General features: G+C 32.4%; 1 protein-coding gene across 1 annotated transcript in view; it reads left to right on the forward strand.

Moving 5' to 3' along the window:
* The window catches only part of LOC111044070 (putative serine protease K12H4.7), a 28,780-nt gene extending 9,735 nt beyond the window's left edge, over window positions 1–19,045 (forward strand). Inside the window, exons 3-8 of the mRNA XM_039431601.1 lie at window positions 4,000–4,235; window positions 7,086–7,221; window positions 11,183–11,472; window positions 12,897–13,029; window positions 16,380–16,555; window positions 18,688–19,045. Coding sequence (XP_039287535.1) covers window positions 4,000–4,235; window positions 7,086–7,221; window positions 11,183–11,472; window positions 12,897–13,029; window positions 16,380–16,555; window positions 18,688–18,848 — 1,132 coding nt within the window. The 3' untranslated portion in view covers window positions 18,849–19,045. The remainder of the gene's footprint in view (window positions 1–3,999; window positions 4,236–7,085; window positions 7,222–11,182; window positions 11,473–12,896; window positions 13,030–16,379; window positions 16,556–18,687) is intronic.
* The last annotated feature ends 3,731 nt before the right edge of the window (window positions 19,046–22,776 follow it).

A 22,776-nucleotide genomic window follows, 5' to 3' on the forward strand; every position in this document is an offset into this window, starting at 1 on the left:
CTTCTCGGCCTATCCATCATCGATCTCCAAATTTATTGCTCAAAGCGTCCGTAACCAATAATGCACTGAAATGCAAGATGGAGCACCATCTTGTTGGGAATAAAGTTGATGAATGTTTTCGAGTTCATCCAGCTGAGGAAAGCAATAATTGATTAACATTTATTTATTTAATCATTCAGAATTACACAACTTACAGAAAAGTAGCACAGGCTTATAAGCCCAAAACGGTTCCAAACGAGATACACAACTCCATTAATTATTGTTCTTTCAGCAAAGACGAAAGGCCCTACTACGCGATTTTTCTTCACATCAAAAACCAATAACATTAACTCTAGGCAAATCACGTTGCTCTCAACGATTGCGTGTGGGTTTTCAGAGCCTCATATTCGTGAATTGTGTTTGTTGACACATCCACTCACAATGTTGATTTACATGAAAATCGTGACCTGAACCACCTAAAAAAGATGATTAATTAATTAATTTATTTATTTGCATAAATACATAAATTAATTAATTTATTTATTTGCATAAATACATACATGGAGACAACAGGTTAAACCCTTATATGTCTCCTTGAAACATTACAACATTCTTCATTCAAAAATTAGATTTAAAATAAACAACAAAATGAGAATAAAACAAGAGTAAAATAAAATAAGAACAAAATAAATTATATAACAAAAAAAGCGTCTTAACAATAGAAATATTTGTTTTTTATTAAAAAATCCTATCTTATATTATTGCTGAAACTACTTTCCAAGAGGAAATAATGAACCAAATTAATGAACCAATGACAAACATAACCGAAGAAATGTTAGCGAATGTTTAGAGAGAAATTGATTATCATTTGGATATTTGTTGAGCGACTAAAGCTGCGTTTACAACAAAGTTATTAACAAAATGTTAATAACTCAATCCTTTTATAGACTCTATAAGATAGAGCATAACTTATCATACACATGATGAACATATATGTGTTTGTCAAGTTATTAACAAAATGTTAATAGCTCAATCCTTATACGGTATAGACTCTATAAGATAGAACATAACTTATCATACACATGATGAACATATATGTGTTTGTCAAGTTATTAACAAATTTAATAACTCAATCCTTATAGATTCTATAACATACACATGATGATCATGAAGTGTTTGTCAAGTTCTGTTCAATCTAATAGAATCTATACGAATCAAGTTATTAACATTTTGTTAATAACTTTGGTGTAAACGCGGCTTAAGGGCGCACATATTGAATATTATGTAAAAAAAACTGTTTGAGATGACAAATTAGATGAATAGCCAAAACAACATTAACTGTAAGTAATTTGGCTTTTCTTTAAACCGTGTTCGTAACCGCACCATTCTTTTATCTCTTTTTACTTATATTTTTCACAAAGAAGCACTGATAGCACTGTACAAAAAAGTTATAATTTCAGAAGTTAAAAATTTTGTGATTTGATTCTAACATTCTGCTCTTATTTGTGGAACCATTATAAACAAGAATTATAATCAGTGACAGGTGAAACACTACCTACAAAACATTTGTAAGTACAGTAATATAGCCTAATCATATGAATAATATGAACAATACATTTATAGTGAAGTTTACTTTCAATCAAAGAGGATAGAAGTTTATGAATACTGTAGCCTACTGTATAATATATAGGGTACACATTAATAAAACAATATTGAAACTTGGAGTACCGTACTTCAAATGTTAATAACATTTCAACAATAATTGTTATCAACAATATTGAAACTTGAAGTACTTCAAGTTTCAATATTGTTTTATTAATTTTTAAAAGTAGCCCATTTAAGTAAAGTATTCTAATAGGGTACACATTCTATATTTTTCTATGCTTTGAAATTTAGATAGTCGTCAGCATTCCTTCTAGATATCATCGTCGATTCCCATTCAACCAATGCTAACAGTTCGAAATGAATCATTTCAATGTGGGCCTGCATTGCAAATTTCATCCACTATAATTATTATTCTAGACTTTTGAGTCATTGAGGGATTGTGTGAATTTTTTAAAGAAAATTTCGAGGTTTCAAGCTGGAAGTTACTCACATTCAAATACGGTAGGTAATATCTTTCAGCTAGGTTGCCAAATTAATTCACATCAAAATTATTGATGTTCATGTTGTACATTGTGATAGACAAATTTCCATCCATTCTTTTTTCTATTATTTCTATTAAAACTATTCACTATGACTAACCATTAATTTTGTTCTCTTATTTCTTATCCTTAATCAATTTTTATTGCTAAAGTCTTCCAGTGAAGCCTACAGTAATAATATAATTTCACCACTTTAAATTCTTCCACTACCGTACACTTTTATTCAATATACTTTTCTTCCACCTAATGCCTAAAGTACTTACTTTACTCCCTGAAACCCAATACTAAAGTGTCACTTTTTCGCTCTCGGTAGTAAAAAACAGAAAAACTCCCTAGGGAGTAAAAGTGGTTCCATTTAAATAACATGGGGAGCATCTCTATTTTGAAACTTACATTGTAATAGGTTAGAAGGTCTAAGCTCAGATGAGAAAGCCTAATAGAGGTGTCTGTCATTGAGTCAACTGAATTCAATACCACAACCAGAAATTTGATTAACACATGAAATATAAGTTTGTATGATAATTATCATATTCTTAATATTAGTAGACGATAAAAATTTGTACAATTTTAAAAATATTTTATTCTATTCAAAATACCAGCCAACAAATATTTTTGATCTGCAATTCAAATCTGAACCGCGTGATCTGGAGTCAGCCATTTTTGGTAGCTGCTCAGCTGATATAATTGTTACAACTTTTGCTGATAGATAGTGCAATCGGCAGTGCCAATCAGACGACCGGTTTTTAGGTTTTAGATTTAGGTTATGTTGTTAGGAATCATTGTCACCAATACGTAAGTTATTAGAATGATTTTATTTGCAGTTTCTATAAAAAAATGTAGATGGAGGAAAAATGTTGTGTACATCACGAGCGAAAAATACTTTTTCTCCCTCAGGAAAATTGCTGCCCTCGGCTTCGCCTCGGGCTTCAAACTTTTTCCCACAGGGAGAAAAAGTCGTACTTTTCACTCTAGATATACAAATAACTATTTTTCTCTAGCACTACACCAACTCGAAGGGCTTAGATTCCATCCATTATGATACATAATATAATGATCCATGAGGACATATTATAGTTTCTTGACATTAATTTTATCTTGAATCTATTTGTAATTTCTTATATTATTAGCTTGTTGTATTCGAAAATACGAATTTCCTTTTTCTACAGTGATTTGAGTATGCTACAGAAAACCTAAAATACCAGAGCAGACATCAAGCTGAATATTATGAACATAGTCTCTAAATATATTTAATCTTGAATCTATATTGTAGCTTCAAATCATAATTATTGTAATGTTCAAGTTTTATTAAAGAAAGGTTCAATTCAAACAGTAGAATTTTTCATTCAATTTTATCTTTGTAAGTTTCTTACATTGTGTAAAATCAAATTTGTGTTTTGATTATAATTATATGCTGCTTTCAAAAACGAATTTACTTATAATTCTCAACAATCTCAACATCTCAACAATGCTAAAATTACAAAGAAAATGAAGCAGGAAATCATTAATAGGATAAAAAGCAATTATTTTTTCAATCTTTAAATTATTGTAACCGTTTCCTGGATCGTTAATTCACATCCTATCTTCCCCTCCCTCAGCCATGCCTATCTACCTTCCTTCTTCCACTTCCCTATCACACACCCTTCCCTTTCAGTTATACCTTACCTGCCTATTACATGGGAAACCATAGTTGGCAAGGTATTTTCCCCCCTCCTTCTTCCAGCACCCATCATTTTATTGTCTTTTAATGTGTTTATCATTATCATTTCATATTTAATGTCTTTATCATTGTTATTGATTTGTTGTATATTGCTTTTACTCATTGTATTTTTGTGTGTTGTGAATAAATTGAAATTGAAATTTTCATTTGTTTAATCAGTAATTTGAGTACAGAAAACCTGAAATATCTGAGCAGCCGGCAAGCGATTGAGGACATAGTTTACTTCACAGACGAAATGAAGAAGAAGTTCGGGATGAAGTGCAATAATGAAGTGGTGCTCTTTGGCGGCTCCTATCCGGGTGCTCTAGCCGCCTGGGCGCGAAACATGTATCCTCACAAATTCAGCGTGGCGCATGCGTCTGGAGCACCTATACAGGCTATATTTGATTTCTCTGGTAAGTGGAGGGGTTTCACAAATCAGTTTACAGTAAAATCATTATCAAAATGGATAAAAATAAATTGTTTAAATTTAATTTACTATATAGTCCGCGTTCATTGAAAGGACAGAAAAAACATAAAGTTTGTACTTGTGTAATAAGTATACTTTGTATCAGCAGTATCAGCAGTTTTTATGACTATCTCATACTTATAACATACCATAAATAGAAATAAAAATCTCAGTAGGTACCCTTTTTTTGAATTATTTTATCACAACATGTTTCAACATTGATGCCATTTTCAAGTGATATGAAGTAAATAAATACTGCCATGGATTACTTAACTATCTATAGTAGGCTATGATACTGCAGGAAGATTCTTATTTTGATCATAATAATGTTGGTGTATTCATATGCTTTTATGTATTCATGACTGCTGAAAGATTCTTATTTTGATCATATGATAATGTATTCTTTAAAATGTATGAATTCAGGGCTACTTACTTGTATTTATAAAATAAAATAGAATGATAGTAGCCTTTAAAATTGGAAAAAATATTAAAAAAACAAGAATACAAATTGTAATGTAACTACTAGTTTCGGTGATCATACCATCGTCAGGTTATAAAAACAAAAATAAATGATTTATTTTTATAGCCTGACGATGGTGTGATCACCGAAGCTAATAGTTACTTTACAATTGTATTCTTGTTTTTTAATATTTTTTCAATTTTGAAGGTTACTATAATTCTATTTTATAGATAGTGTATTCATATGATTTTATGTATTAATTTATTTACTCCATATCACATGCAAATGGCATGAATGTCGAAAAATGTTGTGATAAAATAATTCAAAAAAGGGTACTGAGATTTAAATTTATATTTTCATTACAAGTAGCCCTTAACAGAAAAGAGACAATTATGATATACCGTACGGTACTTATTTCAACTGTTAATTGTAATTGTGATACCTCTCATTGAACATATCATTAAGTACTTCCATCATAATACCTTTTTTCTCACTGCTATATAATTTCATTTCCAGAGTATATGGTAATCACTTTTGAACATCTTAATTACGACATAGCAGTCAGGTAAATAAAAGCTATTAGCTTCTATTCAGATTTGTGGAGCGCTTTCAGACACTAGGCCCTTCATCGACACACTACGACTACGACACTCTACACGTATTACGACAGCAATGTCATAATTTAGTTGTTCAAATGTGATTATTTACAAGCAGTTCGCATTGGAAACAAACATTGAAGAGTACATGATCATATTTTTCTTATATAATTGATCTTGAACTTCTGCATTCAAATTCAATTTTAAATATTTGTTTCTCTTTTTAATTAATTTCATCCTTACCCTGAGTTCTGTTACTAGCATATAATCTTTATTTCATTTATCATACTTATTTTGTTCACAACAAAAATAATTGAAGATATTAGACTTTGATGGCATCTCCCACATAGAAATTTCTCGGGAGTGTCTTTGCTCAGCATATTTAGAAATAATATCTGAAATGAGGTCAACATTATAATGGCAGTAGAAAAGTATAAGAGAATAGCGTTGCTGATTCTCAACCTTGACACATTATATTTCTACATTGTTGAATAACGATCTGGTAGCGTTGCGGAGCTTGAAAAGGATAGCGTTATCTGCTCTGTCGAATGATAGACAAGGATAGCAACACCAATATAAATAAAATACTACCATTATAACGTGGACCTTACTTTAGAATATAGTTGTTAGTACATAATTGTATGAATTTCTGCTATGTGTTTGTTTTTACATTTGTCTAGTGAGAAATAAAATTTAAGTTATTTCCATTATTACTAGTACCTAGTTCTGTAATCAGTAGACCTCACGCAGTTTTCTCATCCACAAGTAGCCTATCTCATGTCACCTGTTCTAGTTGATTCAGTTGAATACCGGTAATAGTTTACTCTTAAAAACTGTTATTTGTTTTCTCCAAGATCAAAAACTCACTTATGTTAAAAAACTCAGTACACGTTTGAATTTGTATTCCATATGATTTATCCAGTTTCGTGATAATCTTTCCATCTGATGAAAATATTTCTCAACTATTTTGAAATTATTTTTTTCAATCAAGAATATTATAATTTCTTCGGAATTATTCAGTTCATTTTATCATTTTGTATTTCATTTTCAATCACCTATTAAATTTGTTTCCAAATGTGAGAATATTGATACTGATGGGCACGCTTCAAAAAAAAAAAATTGAAACTCTATCTTATAGAAATAGACACGGCCAGACATCTGTGTAATGCATGCAATGAATAATCCACTTGTTAGTTGATTGATTATGAATAATTCTATAGTCTGATTGATCCTATCTTCAAAGTAGATGATATAATACATAATATAGTGATATCAGAGTAAGTAGGAACTCCTTTTCTTCTCATATTATACTTAAAATGAGAAATTTCAAAAAACCATGTGTATACATCGACGCGCAGTTGAAAAAGGAATATTCCTGCCAAATCTCATAGAATTCTATCAACGCGTTTGGCCGTAATCGCGTTACATAGACAGACAAAAGCAAATCGAGTTGAAACAAAGACCTCACTAACGTTCGGTCAATTAAATATTCCAAAACATTAGCATATACTTCAGTAGGCTACATTTCATAGAATATTATACCTTATTATTATCAAACGAAAATCCAATTTAAATGCTGTAAATCACCCCGAAAACTTCAAAAATTGATTCCCCATTAATTTCTATCAATAATTACCTATTTTATTATTTTTTAATAACCATTTAAAATAATATTTTGGTTTTCTAGAATGTTCAAGTCTTATGTAAATTGATGGTTGATCATGTTTATACATTTCTGCAGGTTTTAGTAATGTGGTGAGAAAGTCGATTGAACTCTACGATGAAAATTGTGTATCAGTAATTGAACAGGGAGCAAAAAAGCAGCAAGAACTGATGCAAACTCAGGATGGCTTGAAAAATCTTACTACAAAGTTCAAGTGAGTTGAGTTCATTCATCGAATAGCTTGTTGAAGTTGAAAAGCTAAATTAATTAGTCCATATTGAACAGCGAGTGATGTATTCTTATGGAAATGTTAAAATTATGTAGCCTAATTAAAGTACCTATATACTTGCGTTCAAGCTCTATTCGAGTTTAGAATTTCATCCAAGAAACTTCAAAAAGGTACCTTATTATCTATATTAAATATATAGTAGTTAAAACGGGAAACACACGACATAGATAGATTAAAAACACTCAAGAAACTTACATTATTGTTTGGGAATTTTCGAGGAGCTGTGGCCTCTTCTTCAACCAAGCAGTAAAAATCTTACCACTCCCGGCTTGGTTGAAGAAGAGGACAAGAGCTCTTTGAAAATTTCCAAACAATAATGTAAGTTTCTAAGTGTTTTAAATCTATCTATGTCGTGTGTCTCCTGTTTTAATTTACATTATAAAACTGTAAAGTGTTTATGTTATGTACTACAAATATATAAAAGTGATATACAGTATTGATATAATACATCAATAAGGTATAAGCAGTATATTTGCTAATGACGTGGTAGTGTGCTGGACATCACAGTCTAAACTTCTCCACACCATCAGATAGAAAATTAATTCTATTTTATTACATATCAAAACTCAATTCTCAAATGTCAAAATTGTTGAGGACTACTGAGAATGACGAATGAAATGTCGAAACTAATTTTGTGTTGAGATTAAAAATATTAAAAGGTTACTTGTTATTTCCTTAAAAATTCAAGAATATCGCCCTATTAAAACACTTTATTATTAACACTATATTTTTTATAAGTAGATACCTTCTACTTATTCCAAGAAGAAATAATAAAGTTTCAACTTTTTTTAATAGTCATCAATTATTGATTGATGAAAGAAGCAACAATAAAAATATAAAAGCATTATAAATTATACAGGGTGATTCTTAATTATGGTAAAATAATTCAATACGTGATAGTAGAGGTAAAAATAAGAAAAAAAGTACTTATAAACATATCCATAAACGCTTCATTAGCGAGCTATACAGAGTGAAAGATTTCGCCCGGAATTCAGTTCCTCTGGTGAAATACACCAATACTGAATTGTTTGGGGACTAGTTTTTGATAAACTTATGCTATATTAATATGGAAAAATATCTGAAAAATAAATAAAACTAGTCTGTAAGCTGTAGTGTGAGTAGTATTTGAGAAAAAAGTTGAAATATGCAAAAAATCTAAGTAGAAAAACACAGACTTCTACGTTTGATGCCCAATAACTTTCTTTAATGACCAGTAAACAATAATTTTTTGCAATAAAAATTGTAGAGAATTCAATTCTGAGAAGAATTATGTAAGTTGTGTAAACTAAATTTGAATAAAAGTTGAATAAAATATATTCTTATGTAGTACATTACACCACGAAAATTTGCTGTTTTATGAGGAGAGAACTAATAACTCATAGGTTTTAGCTATGAAGTATATGCTCGTATAGCTGTATAGCTGTATAAAGCTGTATCCTGTATAGCTCGCTAATGAAGCGTTTATGGATATATGTTCATAAGTACTTTTTTTCTTATGTTTACCTCTACTATCACGTATTAAATTATTTTACCATAATTAAGAATCAACCTGTATATAAAATATAAAAGCACAAAAACCAAATTGAGATTAATAAAATCGTGGGTAAAACAAAACTATTATTTTCAAATTGAGAATTGAGTTGGCTGAATCACCAATTTTCGGCAATTTTAATTGTGTAAGAATTTATAAGACTCGGCAATTTTTATATTATTTTCCTGTGCATCCATATTTTTTTTATCAAGTACTTGATTATTGATAAAATTTAACATTCATAGATTATCATACATCAACAGAATTGTATCATTTGTACTGCTGTTATTAGATTAAAAAATGTAATTTTGGGGACCGAGCTTCGCTCTGGAGTACAAAAGCATAAAACATTTATTACGAAAGAAGAAATTATAATAAAATTCATACAGAAATGTTCCATCTAATAACAGTAAATTGAGATTAGTTCCCAGAGGAATGCAAAAATTTCCCTCACAAAGGCCCAGTTGCACAAAAGCCGATTAAATTTTAATCCTGATTAACTTCACGTGAACCAAATCAGAGAAGACCATTTCAAAAAGATGGATCTACTGGAATTCATCAGGATTGAAAATAACCCGGCTTTTTTGCAACCGACACTAAGTACCTAATTGAATGATTTCAAAAGTTCAACAGCTGAGTCATAATTTTGACACAGTCCCACACACATGAACTCGCTCACTCACGAAATAATTATTATCTGATGTTTTTCCAAGGATGAATAATAATTATCCTTTTAATGTCCTTCAGCGAGTTTTCCCAGGGATGAGACCTAGTGCAATCGAATCTTTATATTATAAACCTACTATGCTCTGAATTTCGTGAGAATCGTTTGAGCCGTTTTCGAGATCCGGTGAAATACAAACATATAAACATCTAAACATCTGAACATATAACCATATAAACAGAAGTTGCTCGTTTAATAGTATAGGATTTCTTATTTTTAGAACTCGTGGCTGATGGAGCTCAAGGCTAATTTTTCCAGTCACGCCAAAACAGCTACTGTAATTTAATGATTATTTTATTTGTAAAAATATTTCTTGTATTTGGCAATAAATTCATTATTCATATTATTCATTAGTAATAAGGTATCTACCTAATGTGAGTAGCCTCAGTAACTTCAAAATACCTAGAATTCATTGTATTCTAGGTAAATTGAGTAACTTGAATTTCAAGATTGACAAAGAAGATAAGATGAAAATATTTGATACTAGCCGTCAGGCTCGCTTCGCTCGCTATACCTGTCTAGCTTTTCTTGGCGGAGCCCCCTGGACCCCCGACTGGATCGTCCAAAAATGAGATCAGCGGGCTCGCTTCGCTCGCCTGCATAATGTAAACATTTTCTGTCTATTACTTGATGAAAGAACTGAGAAAACGCAAAAAACGCTAATTTTGGGCGTATCTTTGGCGTTATTTCAAATTCCTTCTAACAAAACATTATTACACCCCAGCTGACCTTCTATAGTAAATTTTAACATGTTTTGTTCATTTGTTCTCGATAAAGCTGAGAAAAAGCAAAAATACGCTGGAAAAACGCAGATTTTGGGTGTGTCCTTGGCTTTATTACAAATTCCTTCCAACACAACATTATTACACCCTAGCTTAGCTTCTGTACCAAATTTGAACAATTTCTGTTCATATTTGTTCTCGATAAATCTGAGAAAGCGCAAAAAACGCTAATTTTGGGCGTATCTTTGACGTTATTGCAAATTCCTTCTAACACAACATTATTACACCCTAGCTGAGCTTCTGTACTAAATTTGAACATTTTCTGTTCATTTGTTCTCGATAAAGCTGAGAAAACGCTAAAAAAACGCTGGAAAAACGCAGATTTTGGGCGTATCTTTGGAAATTTTTCCAAATCCGTTCTTAGTGCGCCTCTAAAGGGCCAACTGAACATACCTACCAAATTTGAACGTTTTTGGTCCGGTAGATTTTTAGTTCTGTGAGTGAGTGAGTGAGTGAGTGAGTGAGTCAGTCAGTCAGTCAGTCAGTTAGTCAGTGAGTGAGTGCCATTTCGCTTCAATAGATGTTAGAATAGGTAGCAGTAGATATAAATATATGAAAGTTTCTGAGAGCTTCTATAAACTGTACTATGCTATAATATGTACGGTTTTATAAATATGAACTGTTTATTATTGTATTGTATGACAAAATATTCAAAACACTATACTATGAACTGTACTATGTTATAATATGTACGGTTTTATAATAGGAACTGTTTATTATTGTATGACAAAATATTCAAAACACTACTATGAACTGTACTATGTTATAATATGTACGGTTTTATAATATGAACTGTTTATTGTATTATATGACAAAATATCCAAAACATTTCTTTCTCTTTGATTTCAGGACATGCAGACCACTAGAAAAAGATGATCTAAATAAACAAGCGTTCTTTCAAAAACAAATCAGCATGATCTCGACTGTGGCTCAATACAACGGGACCGGTACTCAGGACATACCAGCCATGTGCAAACTGTTGACGGAGGGTTATAGTGATGAGGACGAACCCATTGATAAACTGGCCAAATACGTTATAACCACCACAAAACTCACACAGAATGAGTCGTGCACCGGGTACAATTACCATAGTAACATTAAATATTTGAAGGAAACTGACTGGAAGGAAGGTGGAACCTGTAAGTATATGACTAAAATAATAACTTTGTTGAAGTTCTGACACTGTGTTACTAGTAAATATTTGAGAAAACACTTACTTTTTTTGGAGTCTTGAGGAATGCATTTCACTCCTGAAGAGGAGCTTCATCAGCCTGACCGTCAATGTCTGACTTCGTCAGGCTGATGAAGCTCCTCTCCAGGAGTGAAATGCATTCCTCAAGACTCCAAAAAAAATTAAGTGTTTTCTCAAATATTTACTAGTAACACAGTGTCAGAACTTCAACAAAGTTTTTATATAGTGTTTCGTCATGGAAAGCACCTTCAACTAAAATAATATTCTATATGGATACGGTAGTAGGAAATTAAGGCTGTGCAAAGGCTAAAGATGAACTTTCTACTGGTGATATTTTTCAAAGTTTTTCGATTTGTATATTATCAAGCTATCAAAATGAAAAAGTTTTCTCAAGAATAGGTACATTTTTTCCCCGATTATTACTTTTTGAGATATGAGCGCCTAAAGTTTGAATTTTTGGGACAGAACATTTCAAATTCGGTAAGAGATAAATCCATGATATTCAGAGGATGAATTCTTCATGGTCTTGTTGATTGGTTGAACAAAAATTTTCTGAAAATATCAATTTTTGATGAAGTTATTAAATTTACTAAAAATCACCAAAAATAACTCAACTAAAAGTTATTTTTGGTAATTTGAATAACATTCTCAAAAATGGATAATTTCAGAAAATTTTTATTTTATTCAATCAACAATACCATGAAGAATTTATCCTCTGAATCTCATTTATATCTTATATCCTCTTATATCTCTTAAATATCTTATATAATATCTTATTAAATATCTTATGTCTCTTTATATCCTCTGATTTATATCTTACCGAATTTGAAATGTCCTGTCCCAAAAATTTAAACTCTAGGCGCTCATATCTCAAAAAGTAATGATCGGAAAAAATGTTTACCTGAGATTTTTTTTTCATTTTCATAGCTTGATGATCTAAAAATAGAAAAACTTTGTAAAATATCACCGGCAGATAGTTTATTTTTAGCCTTTGCACAGCCTCAATATCCGTACCATTATTATATTTGCAACGTTTGACCAACTAAGATTACAATGATTTTTCAGTCAACTTTGTCAAAAATTTCCAGTATATCAATCCTTAACTTTCTTTGCCTCCCCTTGGACGTGTCACCCCTAGAAAAACATATTGCCTAGTATGAGATCCGGCACTCACGAATCTTTGATAAATTCTGTCAAATAAATAAGTAAGTAATATGATAGTATTTATATACTGATAAATTCTGTTAAATATGTCAGTATATTATGATAATACTTATATAATACCGGTGCTGATAAATATAATGTCAATACTGTCTAGCATAACAAGGCTTTAGAATAATATGAATAAAATTATTTTTTACTTTTTCACAGCTCGTCAATTTTTATGGCAAGAATGTACGGAATTTGCATGGTTCTTGACTTCAAACCAAAATAGCAGTTTGTTTGCTAATACATTGGGTACAGACTTTTACATTAAACAGTGTGCCGATGTTTTTGGTGATAAGTGAGTATATTTAAAAATGATTTGAAAGAAATTTTTGCATAAGCTTAATCTATGTTCATCCATCGTAGGCTACATTATTCCTCACATTATTCTACACTCTTTCCATTCATCGGTAACAAGAGCGTTTAGAGGCTAAATACTGGGCGAATAAAAATTAGTGAAAAAAATGAATCTGAAAAATTTGAACTATATCCCAATTTTAAACAATAACGATGCATATACAAACCAATTTCACATCAAATTTATTTATTTATTATTTATTTATTTTATTATTATAATTTTTACAAGAAGCACTGAATGGGAGAGAAAAACTAAGGATACTCCTTGTACTATTTCTCTCCCAAATTTAGATAATAATTTAAAAGTCCGAAATGAGGTTATGATTCCACTTTTCTGAAATTTAGTTCTTTTTCACTCAAAAAATTAGGCCCTGACTGTACGGTACTAACAAAAGCATCAAGTTTATGATGAAGTATATATTTATTTATTTATGAAAAACATGGAAGCATACAGGATTTCTCCCAAAAATTGTTTCCATAACAACACAATTACAATAGTTCATTATACAGTAAGAGTACAGAAAAAAGAATATTGAAAATAAAATAAAAAACATGGAAGCATACAGGATTTCTCCCAAAAATTGTTTCCATAACAACACAATTACAATAGTTCATTATACAGTAAGAGTACAGAAAAAAGAATATTGAAAATAAAATAAAATTCCAGTAAAAATTAAATACTACTGTGGAGCAATACCATATTACAACAGATGCTATGAGTAGTGCATTTCAATGATTTGCATATACCCGGTAAGTTTTGTATGTGCTATCCTTCTGAGAGACTCTGATGACATATTATATACAAAAAAGTATGGTCTCCATAGCATGGTTTGTAAATTGTAAAAATGCAAAAAACCAGTGCACCCACTTAAAGTGAATCTAAATCATGCTCCACTATTTGATTTCCTATTATAGGATCTACCTAAGGTTTCTAGAATACATGTAGGCCTATTCTAGGTACATTGGATCTACCTACGTTTTTCGGTTCCCCATAGTTTGTGTAAAATAAGTTGAGACTTGGCCCTCCATCCCAAGAAATTTCATGGTTGCCATATCGTGTAAAATTGCAACTTTCTCAAATTTCCAATTCAACGCCAGAATTGGGTGTAGAATATCATCTCCGATATCGTAGTAGTGCTAGAAAAGTTCCAGGGTTGAAGGATCAAAAGGAAATTTAACTTTTATTATAAAATTGGAAACATCGCGGATATTTGTTTTTCTTTTGAATATCACTTCTCTCAGAATCATGGGGCGTCGTAATACGTAATCATTTTATATAAAATTAACGGGGAGAATGCCTCCTTTCTATTGGTGTCTGGATGATTTTTATCCAACCTATAGTTATTTTTTAATTAATGTTTATGTTCGTCAATGTCGAGACATTTCGAGCACAAAACATGAAATTTTCAACATGCTGGAAACTTTTTTGTTTCAAAAGATAAGTAGGTGGTGAAATCGAGAAAATTTTCTCAGAAATAATTGAAATAATTTTTCCAACTGTCAAACGTACTCGGAACTACGTATTTTGACCTCTCAGGAGTTTCAAAGTCAAGGATAGCGGCTGAATGGTGTGCCACCATAGGCTATCATTAGCTGGGATTAACAAAAACAAAATACAGAAAAATTCAGCAACTGCAAGCCACATGATTATAAAATAGTGAAAATGACAACCTCGCCTCGAATAATTCAAGCAGTGTTTCATTACAGCCTTTCTAGAGGCAATCAGCTGCTTACGTTTGAAATAATTCAGTCAAATATCTCGTAAATTTCCAGCTTTTAGCATACAATTTGTTACACAATGCATACCATGCAGCCGCTCTCCGAACTTTAAAATTCCTTGGAGACCAAAATACGATCGTCCGACTACTTTTGACAATAATTGAAAAAATAATTTTAATTATTTCTGAGAAACTTTCTCGCTTTCACCACCCACTTATCTTTTGAAACAAAAAAGTTTCCAGCATGACGAAAATTTCATGTTTTCTGCTTGAAATGTCTCGACATTGACGAACATAATCATTAATTGAAAAATAACTATAGGTCGGATAAAAATTATCCAGACACCAAATAGAAAGGAGACATTCTCCCCGTTAATTTGATATACAATTATTACGCATTACGACGCCCCATGATTCTGAGAGAAGTGATATTCAAAAGAAAAACAAATTTTCGCGATGTTTCCAATTTTATCATAAAAGTTCAATTTCTTTTTAATTTTTCAAACCTGGACCTTTTCTAGCACTACTAGGATATCGGGGATGATATTCTACATCCAATTCTGACGTTGAATTGGAAATTTGAGAAAGTTGCAATTTCACACGAATTGGCAACCATGTAATTTCTTCGGATTTCTCTCCAAGTCTCAACTTATTTTACACAAACTATGGGTACTTAAGAAGATTGAAGATTGACTTTATACCGCCTCGTCTATGAACAAGATTCGCCTAAAGTGAACTTTTTCAGTTGATTTTCACAAACTATATAAATATCATGTATGGAACATAATGTTTTGCAGATGTCATCTGAACCTTAAAAGAAGGATTGATGTGAAATAAACCTGAACCTCGAAGAATTCTTTATTTTGAAAGAAACTTTATTAAAAAAATTATTTTATTTTTTAAAGTTGAGACTTTATAGCATAAATATTCATGCCAAATTTCTGATCAATACAACATTTTGTTCTTGAGATAAAAATTTCTAAGTGAAAAAAAAAACAAAATGGCAGCTATAAGGATAACCGCTGAGTTTTGGACACTTCAAATACGACATTTGTAGTCTCCTATCATCCAGGAACAATACCCTGAAATGTTCGACACTACTTCTGAAACACTCTGTATAGGGTTGTGTGCATAGTTTTCTAGTATAGATAATATAGGCCAAATTGTTTGAGTCTGGGACATCCATTTTGAATCACCCTGCATGTTTTCATCAGTTGTACAGTAGTCGAACTGCATAAATTTATCGAGTCAACTTGATACATTTGAAATTTTATTTTATAAATTTTCTTTCTATGTCATTCCCAACAGATTTATCTATTCTGAATCACCCTGAATTTTTTAACCAATTTTATATTAGTCAAACTGCGTAAATTCTTCGAGCTAACTTGATACATATAAAATTTTATTTTTTAAATTTTATTTCCATGTCATTCACAACATTCATCCATTTTTAATCACCCTGAAATTTTTAAACAATTTTATATTAGTCAAACTGCGTAAATTCATTGAGATTTCTTGATACACCCATTTAAAATGATATTTAATAGATTTATTTCCATGTCATTCATAACAGATTCACAAAAGCATTTATAGAAGAAGAGATCAAAAGTACAAATTCATATTACGGTGGGCGACGTAACTACAACCAAAGCAAGTGTTTGTTCACTCAAGGACAGCTTGATCCATGGCAGGCCGCTGGCATCACAGAAGACAATGATAAGAAAGGATATAAAGCACTGATCATGAAGAGTAAGTAAACTTGAATAGTAAGTAGAGAAAGTAAAAAAGAATAGTGGAAGTAAAAAATAATAAGTAGTCTAGGCCTATTTGAAATTCAATTCAATAATTCAATGTTGACCGAACGTAGTGAGGTCTATGTTTTAACTCGGATTTTCTTTTGTCCGTCTGTATGTAACGCGATTACGGCCAAACGGGTTGATAGAATTCGATGAGATTTGGCAGGAATATTCCTTTTTCAACTGCGCGTCGATGTATACACACGGTTTTTTGAGATTTTGCATTTTAAGGATAATATGAAAAGAAAAGGAATTCCTCCATACTCTGATATCATATTTATCATCTACTTTGAAGATAGGATCAATCAGACTATAGAATTATTCATAATCAATCAGCTGACAAGTGGATTATTCATTGCATGCTTTACACAGATGTCTGGCCGTGTCTATTTCTATAAGGTAGGGTTTCAATATTTTCTATGATGCGTGCCCATCAGTAACAATATTCTCAAATTTGAAAAAAATGGTAAGGAAATACCATAGGTAAGGAAAGTATTGCTTTCCGAAAAAAATTAAGGTACCCCAATTTCTAAATTTCTATACGTTTCAAGGTACCCTGAGTCCAAAAAAGTGGTTTTTGGGTATTGGTCTGTCTGTGTACACGATATCTCATCTCCCTATGAACGGAATGGCTTGAAATTTGGAATTTGAGGTCCTCACAGTATAAGGATCCGACACAAACAATTTCGATCAAATGAAATTCAAGATGACGACTAAAATGGCGAAAATGTTATCAAAAACAGGGGCTTTTCGCGATTTTCTCTAAAACGGCTCCAACGATTTTGATCAAACTTATACATAAAATAATCATTGATTAGCTCTATCAACTGCCCCATATCTGTAAAAATTTCAGGAGCTCCGCCTCATCTATGCAAAGTTTGATTTTAGATTTCCAATTATCAGGCTCCAAATACACTTCAAACAACAAATTTCAAGTGTAAAATATTGAGCATGAAAATCTCTACAATTAATGTTCAGTAACATTTTCACCTAAAATTGAAAATAAGCTCGAAATTCGAGAAAATGTGATTATTCAATTCCAAACTGATTCTATTAAATCATTCACTATGAAGAGATAGCAGACCTCGTGTGTCTCCAGCGTTATTTTCCTGTCACCAGCTGGCTCAAATCTTTGAATAGTAGGCTTGAGATGCGCGTGAACACTAGCGTCAGGTGATCAATCCTCATAACGGCAAGGAAAGTTGTGTGAGTGCGCCACACCAGATTTTTTTCAATTATAATCTTTTCCTCCCTTTCGTTACGGTACTAAATAAGCTAACTTTAATAAAAGAATGAAACTGCAAATATAGGTTCCCTTCAACACAAAAAAATCATCAGTGTTAGTTTTGATAGTGACTATTGTAATTAGTTGAAATAATATTTTCTGAGTTACCTATCTATTCCTGATTGAAGTAAGAAAATCTTGTGATTCATTTAAAGTAAATGAAAATAGAAAATGTGATTCATTTAAAGTAGCATTTTGTCAACCTTCAAAATTCAAAATCCTCAAATAAATATTCCTGGATCAAAAATCAAGTGAAGAAGCAGTGTGTGATATCATAACCTCAAACTTTGGACAACATAGCTTTTTATCAAAATTTTTGGAGAGAAATAGTACAGGCTCAGCCTATTTTTTCCTCCAATGTCATAATTATATTATGATTGTAGTATTTTGTACGATAAATAAATAAAAATAAAATTTGAAACCTGTTTTGTTTTCCATCTGGAATATAATATATATTGTACAACATAATTTTTATTTTATAATGAAAAATTCTCCAACATCCCTCCTGCTTTAAATTTAATAAAATTGCGTCGCTTGAATTTGAAATTGGAATAGGCTTCTTCAATACTGTTTTCCATCAAGAACTGCTTACTGTTAAATAAAAACACACATATGTTGTCAAATTCTACACAGTTTTATTCGGTACACGACCATATGGTTTCGTGACCACACCGGTCACATTTTAAGTCATTCATGAAACGGTTCTACAATATTGACAATGACTCAGTCGAACTTCTTTGTTATTAAATAGGCCTATGTAACATGTTGTATTTTTAATTTTGTTTTTCATTTTTCCTCAGATCTTGGGCACGTGAGAGATCAGGAAGCTGAGAGCGATAGCGATCCACCAGAGCTGGTGGAAGCGAGAGAGGACATCAAAAAAGTTCTTAGGGGATGGATTGAAGCTTTCAATTTCGGACAAAATCCCAATACCATTCCTCCCATAGACTGTGGTGATTGATTACCACATAATGTCAAATTTTCAATTGATAACTTAACAAATAAGCAACTCAAGAGAAACGATAAAACCCAACTCTGAATGTTAAAACCAGCATAATAATATAACCTTATTCTGTAAAAGTTGAGATAAGCACAGATGAGAATAAATGACTGTACAACATTTTGATAAAATTTCTAATTATTATATAGATCAATTTATTCTTTATTCTTCATTATACAACAAGTACATCATAAAAAAATATAATGTGGCGCACTCACACAACTTTCCTTGCCGCTATGAAAATTGATCACCTGACGCTAGTGTACACGCGCATCTCAAGTCTACTTATAAACAAAGATCTGAGCCAGCTGGTGACAGGACAATAACGCTGGAGACATACGAGGTCTGCTATCTCTTCATAGTGAATCATTCAATAACTTATAGTTGCCAACAGTTTGCAATTGGATAATTACATTTTCTCGAACTTCGAGCTTATTTTCAATTTTAGGTGAAAATATTACTGGAAATAAATTGTAGAGATTTTCATGCTGAATCTCTTCCACTCGAAATTTTTTGTTCAAATTGTATCTGAAGCCTGATAATTGGGAATCTAAAATCAAACTTTGCATAGATGGGGCGGAGCTCCTGAAATTTTTACAGATATGGGACTTGTGGCAGTTGATAGAGCTTATCAATGACTATTTTGGCTATGAATTTGATCAAAATCGTTGGAGCCGTTTTCGAGAAAATCGCGAAAAACCCTGTTTTTGACAACATTTTAGCCGCCATCTTGAATTGCATTTGATCGAAATTGTTAGTGTCGGATCCTTATACTGTAAGGACCTTAAGTTCCAAATTTTAAGTCATTCCGTTAATTGGGACATGAGATATCGTGTACACAGACGCACATACACTCATACACACACACACACACACACACACACACACACACACACACACACACACACACACACACACACACACACACACACACCACACACACACACACACACACACACAACACACACACACACACACACACACACACACACACCACACACACACACACACACACACACACCACACACACACACACACACACACACACACACACACACACACACACACACCAATACCCAGAAACCAATTTTTTGGACTCAGGGGACCTTGAAACGTATTTGAAACAAATTGGGGTACCTTAATTTTTTTCGGAAAGCAATACTCTCCTTACCTATGGTAATAGGGCAAGGAAAGTAAAAATGATAGGGAGAGAAAAAATAAGGTAGTCTTGTGTTATTCCTCTCCCAAATTTAGATAAGGTTACACATAGTCTGAAATAGGTTGTACGGTAATTGTTCACTTCACAAAATTTTCAGTTCTTAATTCTTTGCACAAAATAGATTTTTAAAATTAGATTCTTGAATACTTTTACATGCATAGGCCTATATGGAAATGGTCCTTGAAACAAATGTATAGACTAGACTATATTTCCAAGGAATCAATATTATATTACATTATAATAATTTTCTCTAATATAGATTTATGTGGATTGATTTGATATTGATTCCTTACCGTTCCAAATTTGGCTCCGACATTTTTCAGGTAAAGCAAAATTTGTGCAAATTTCATCCAAATCTGAGATAGTACTTTTTTACTGTTTCACGATGGTTTTTTCAATAACTGTACATGGTTTCTCTCATTTTTTTTGTGGAAATAAAAATCGCTCAAACTTCGTGACCTTATGCTCTTTAATGCGAGGAATACGAATCTGGAATCCGATGTGCAAAATTCCTTACCGTCCATTTGTTATAACCGTTTGAAAATTTGCAAATTTTATGTTTGAAGCTGCATAGCTAACCCTGTATAGTAGCTGGGGGTGCCGAATTTGGCTCCGACATCTCTCAGGTACCTAAAGCTTCATCCATGGTGCAATTTCAGTCAAACCTAAGATACGTTAGTACATTTTTACTGTTTCACGATGTTAGTCCATTGTTTTTCTCATTTTTTGTGAAAAATAAAAATCGCTAAAACTTCGTGACCTTATGCTCTTTGATGCGAGAAACACGAATCTGAAATACAATTTGCAAAATTCCTTACCGTTTATAAATTATGACCGTTTGAAAATTTGCAAATTTTATGTTTGAAGCTGCATAACTCACTCTGTATAGTAGCTGGGGGTGCCAAATTTGGCTCCGACATTTCTCAGGTCAAGCTTCATCCATGGTGCAAATTTCCGCCAAATCTGAGATAGTACTTTTTGACTGTTCACGATTTAGTCCATGGGTTTTCTTATTTTTTTGTGAAAATAAAAATCGCTTAAACTTCGTGACCTTATGCTCTTTGATGCGAGGAACAAGAATCTGGAATCCGATTTGCAGAATTCCCTACCGTTCATTAGATATGGCCGTTTGAAATTTTGCAAATTTTATGTTTGATGCTGGCTACATAACTCACCCTGTTAGGCTACTCTAGGTTATCAGGCTACTCTAGGCTATAGGGTACTGTGGGCTATCAGGCTAGTCTAGGCTATTGGTGTTGCTATCCTTATCTATCATTCGACAAAGCAGATAACCCTATCCTCTTGTAGTTCAGCAATGCCAGATCGGTTTTGAACAATGTAGAAATGTAGTTAATTGAAAAAATGCTCTATCTCAATTTGGGAAATTTATTATTTCCAATCATTATAAATAATATTATCGAGTGACCTGGCTGGCTCAAGTCTGGTGTCAGAGTTTTCAGGTCGCAACTGATCAATTTCAGGGTCTCTGACATGACCTAACAACTGCTTTTTAGGCAGCCGGGGCCGACAACTCAACGTGTCTATCCGAAACACGGGAGTGGCCCGAGATAAATATCTTGCCCCGGCTGGGATTTGAACCTGGGCCTCGCAATCACAAAGCCTCTGATCCACCCGACTACGGCCACTCCATTTAATCATTGAAAAATATACTTCTTGACAAATATAATATAATTGATTATTTGTAACAGGAATGAACAGTTAATATTATTCCATCAAATATACAGGTATCAGCTATCCTCTATAGAAGGCAGTGGCAAGGCAGAGAATCGGCAACGCTGCTATCCTACCTTTCTCCACATCCATTATAACGTGGACCTCACTATAGGCTTAGTTATACATCATACCAGGATCAAAATAATTTAATCCAGTCTCGGTGTGTCAGGGTACATAATTAGTACAACCAACCCTTGTTGATCGAGCGAAGTGAGGTCTCAAGGTGCGTACAGATATACGCGCCTCCAACACTCGCTCCGCAATCGCCCCACTCACGCCCCGCACTCGCTCCGCAATCGCTCCGATCATGAATCGCGATTCTCGCTCTTCTCGCGTTCCACTCTTGCTCACCGGTCGATCATCAATCGATCTGCTCGAGTGACGTTCGATTGCGGAGCAGAGCGAAAGTCTGTACGCACCTTTACATTCAAGTCGATGGTTTTGCATTTCTCTTTATGTTTATATGTTTAAATGTTTATATTTATGTTTTTATGTTTCGCATTTACGGCGAAAAGAGATTTTCATGAAATTTGACAGGTATGTTCCTTTTTAAAATTGCGCGTCGACGTATATACAAGGTTTTTGGAAATTTTGCATTTCAAGGATAATATAAAAGGAAAAGGAGCCTCCCTCATACGCCAATATCAGAGTAAAAATCAGCCCAAAGAATCATTCATCATAAACCAGCTGTCGAGTGGATTATAAATTGCATGCAATGACGCATGAAATTCAATATCCCAATTTAACTTAGTAAAAAAAACATTTGTGTGGACTATAAATTGCATGCCTCATTGAATGCAATTTTTATGCACTATTAAATGAACAATAAAGCATGCAATTAATAACTAAAATAACATAGTATTTTCTCTCGAACTTTCTCTGCTTTAAACTCGGGTTGTCCTGTTGCCAGTAAGTTATGTCTTGAAGGAGATTAGG

The sequence above is a fragment of the Nilaparvata lugens genome, chromosome 6 (genome assembly GCF_014356525.2).
Source record: "Nilaparvata lugens isolate BPH chromosome 6, ASM1435652v1, whole genome shotgun sequence".
Lineage (NCBI taxonomy): Eukaryota > Metazoa > Arthropoda > Insecta > Hemiptera > Delphacidae > Nilaparvata > Nilaparvata lugens.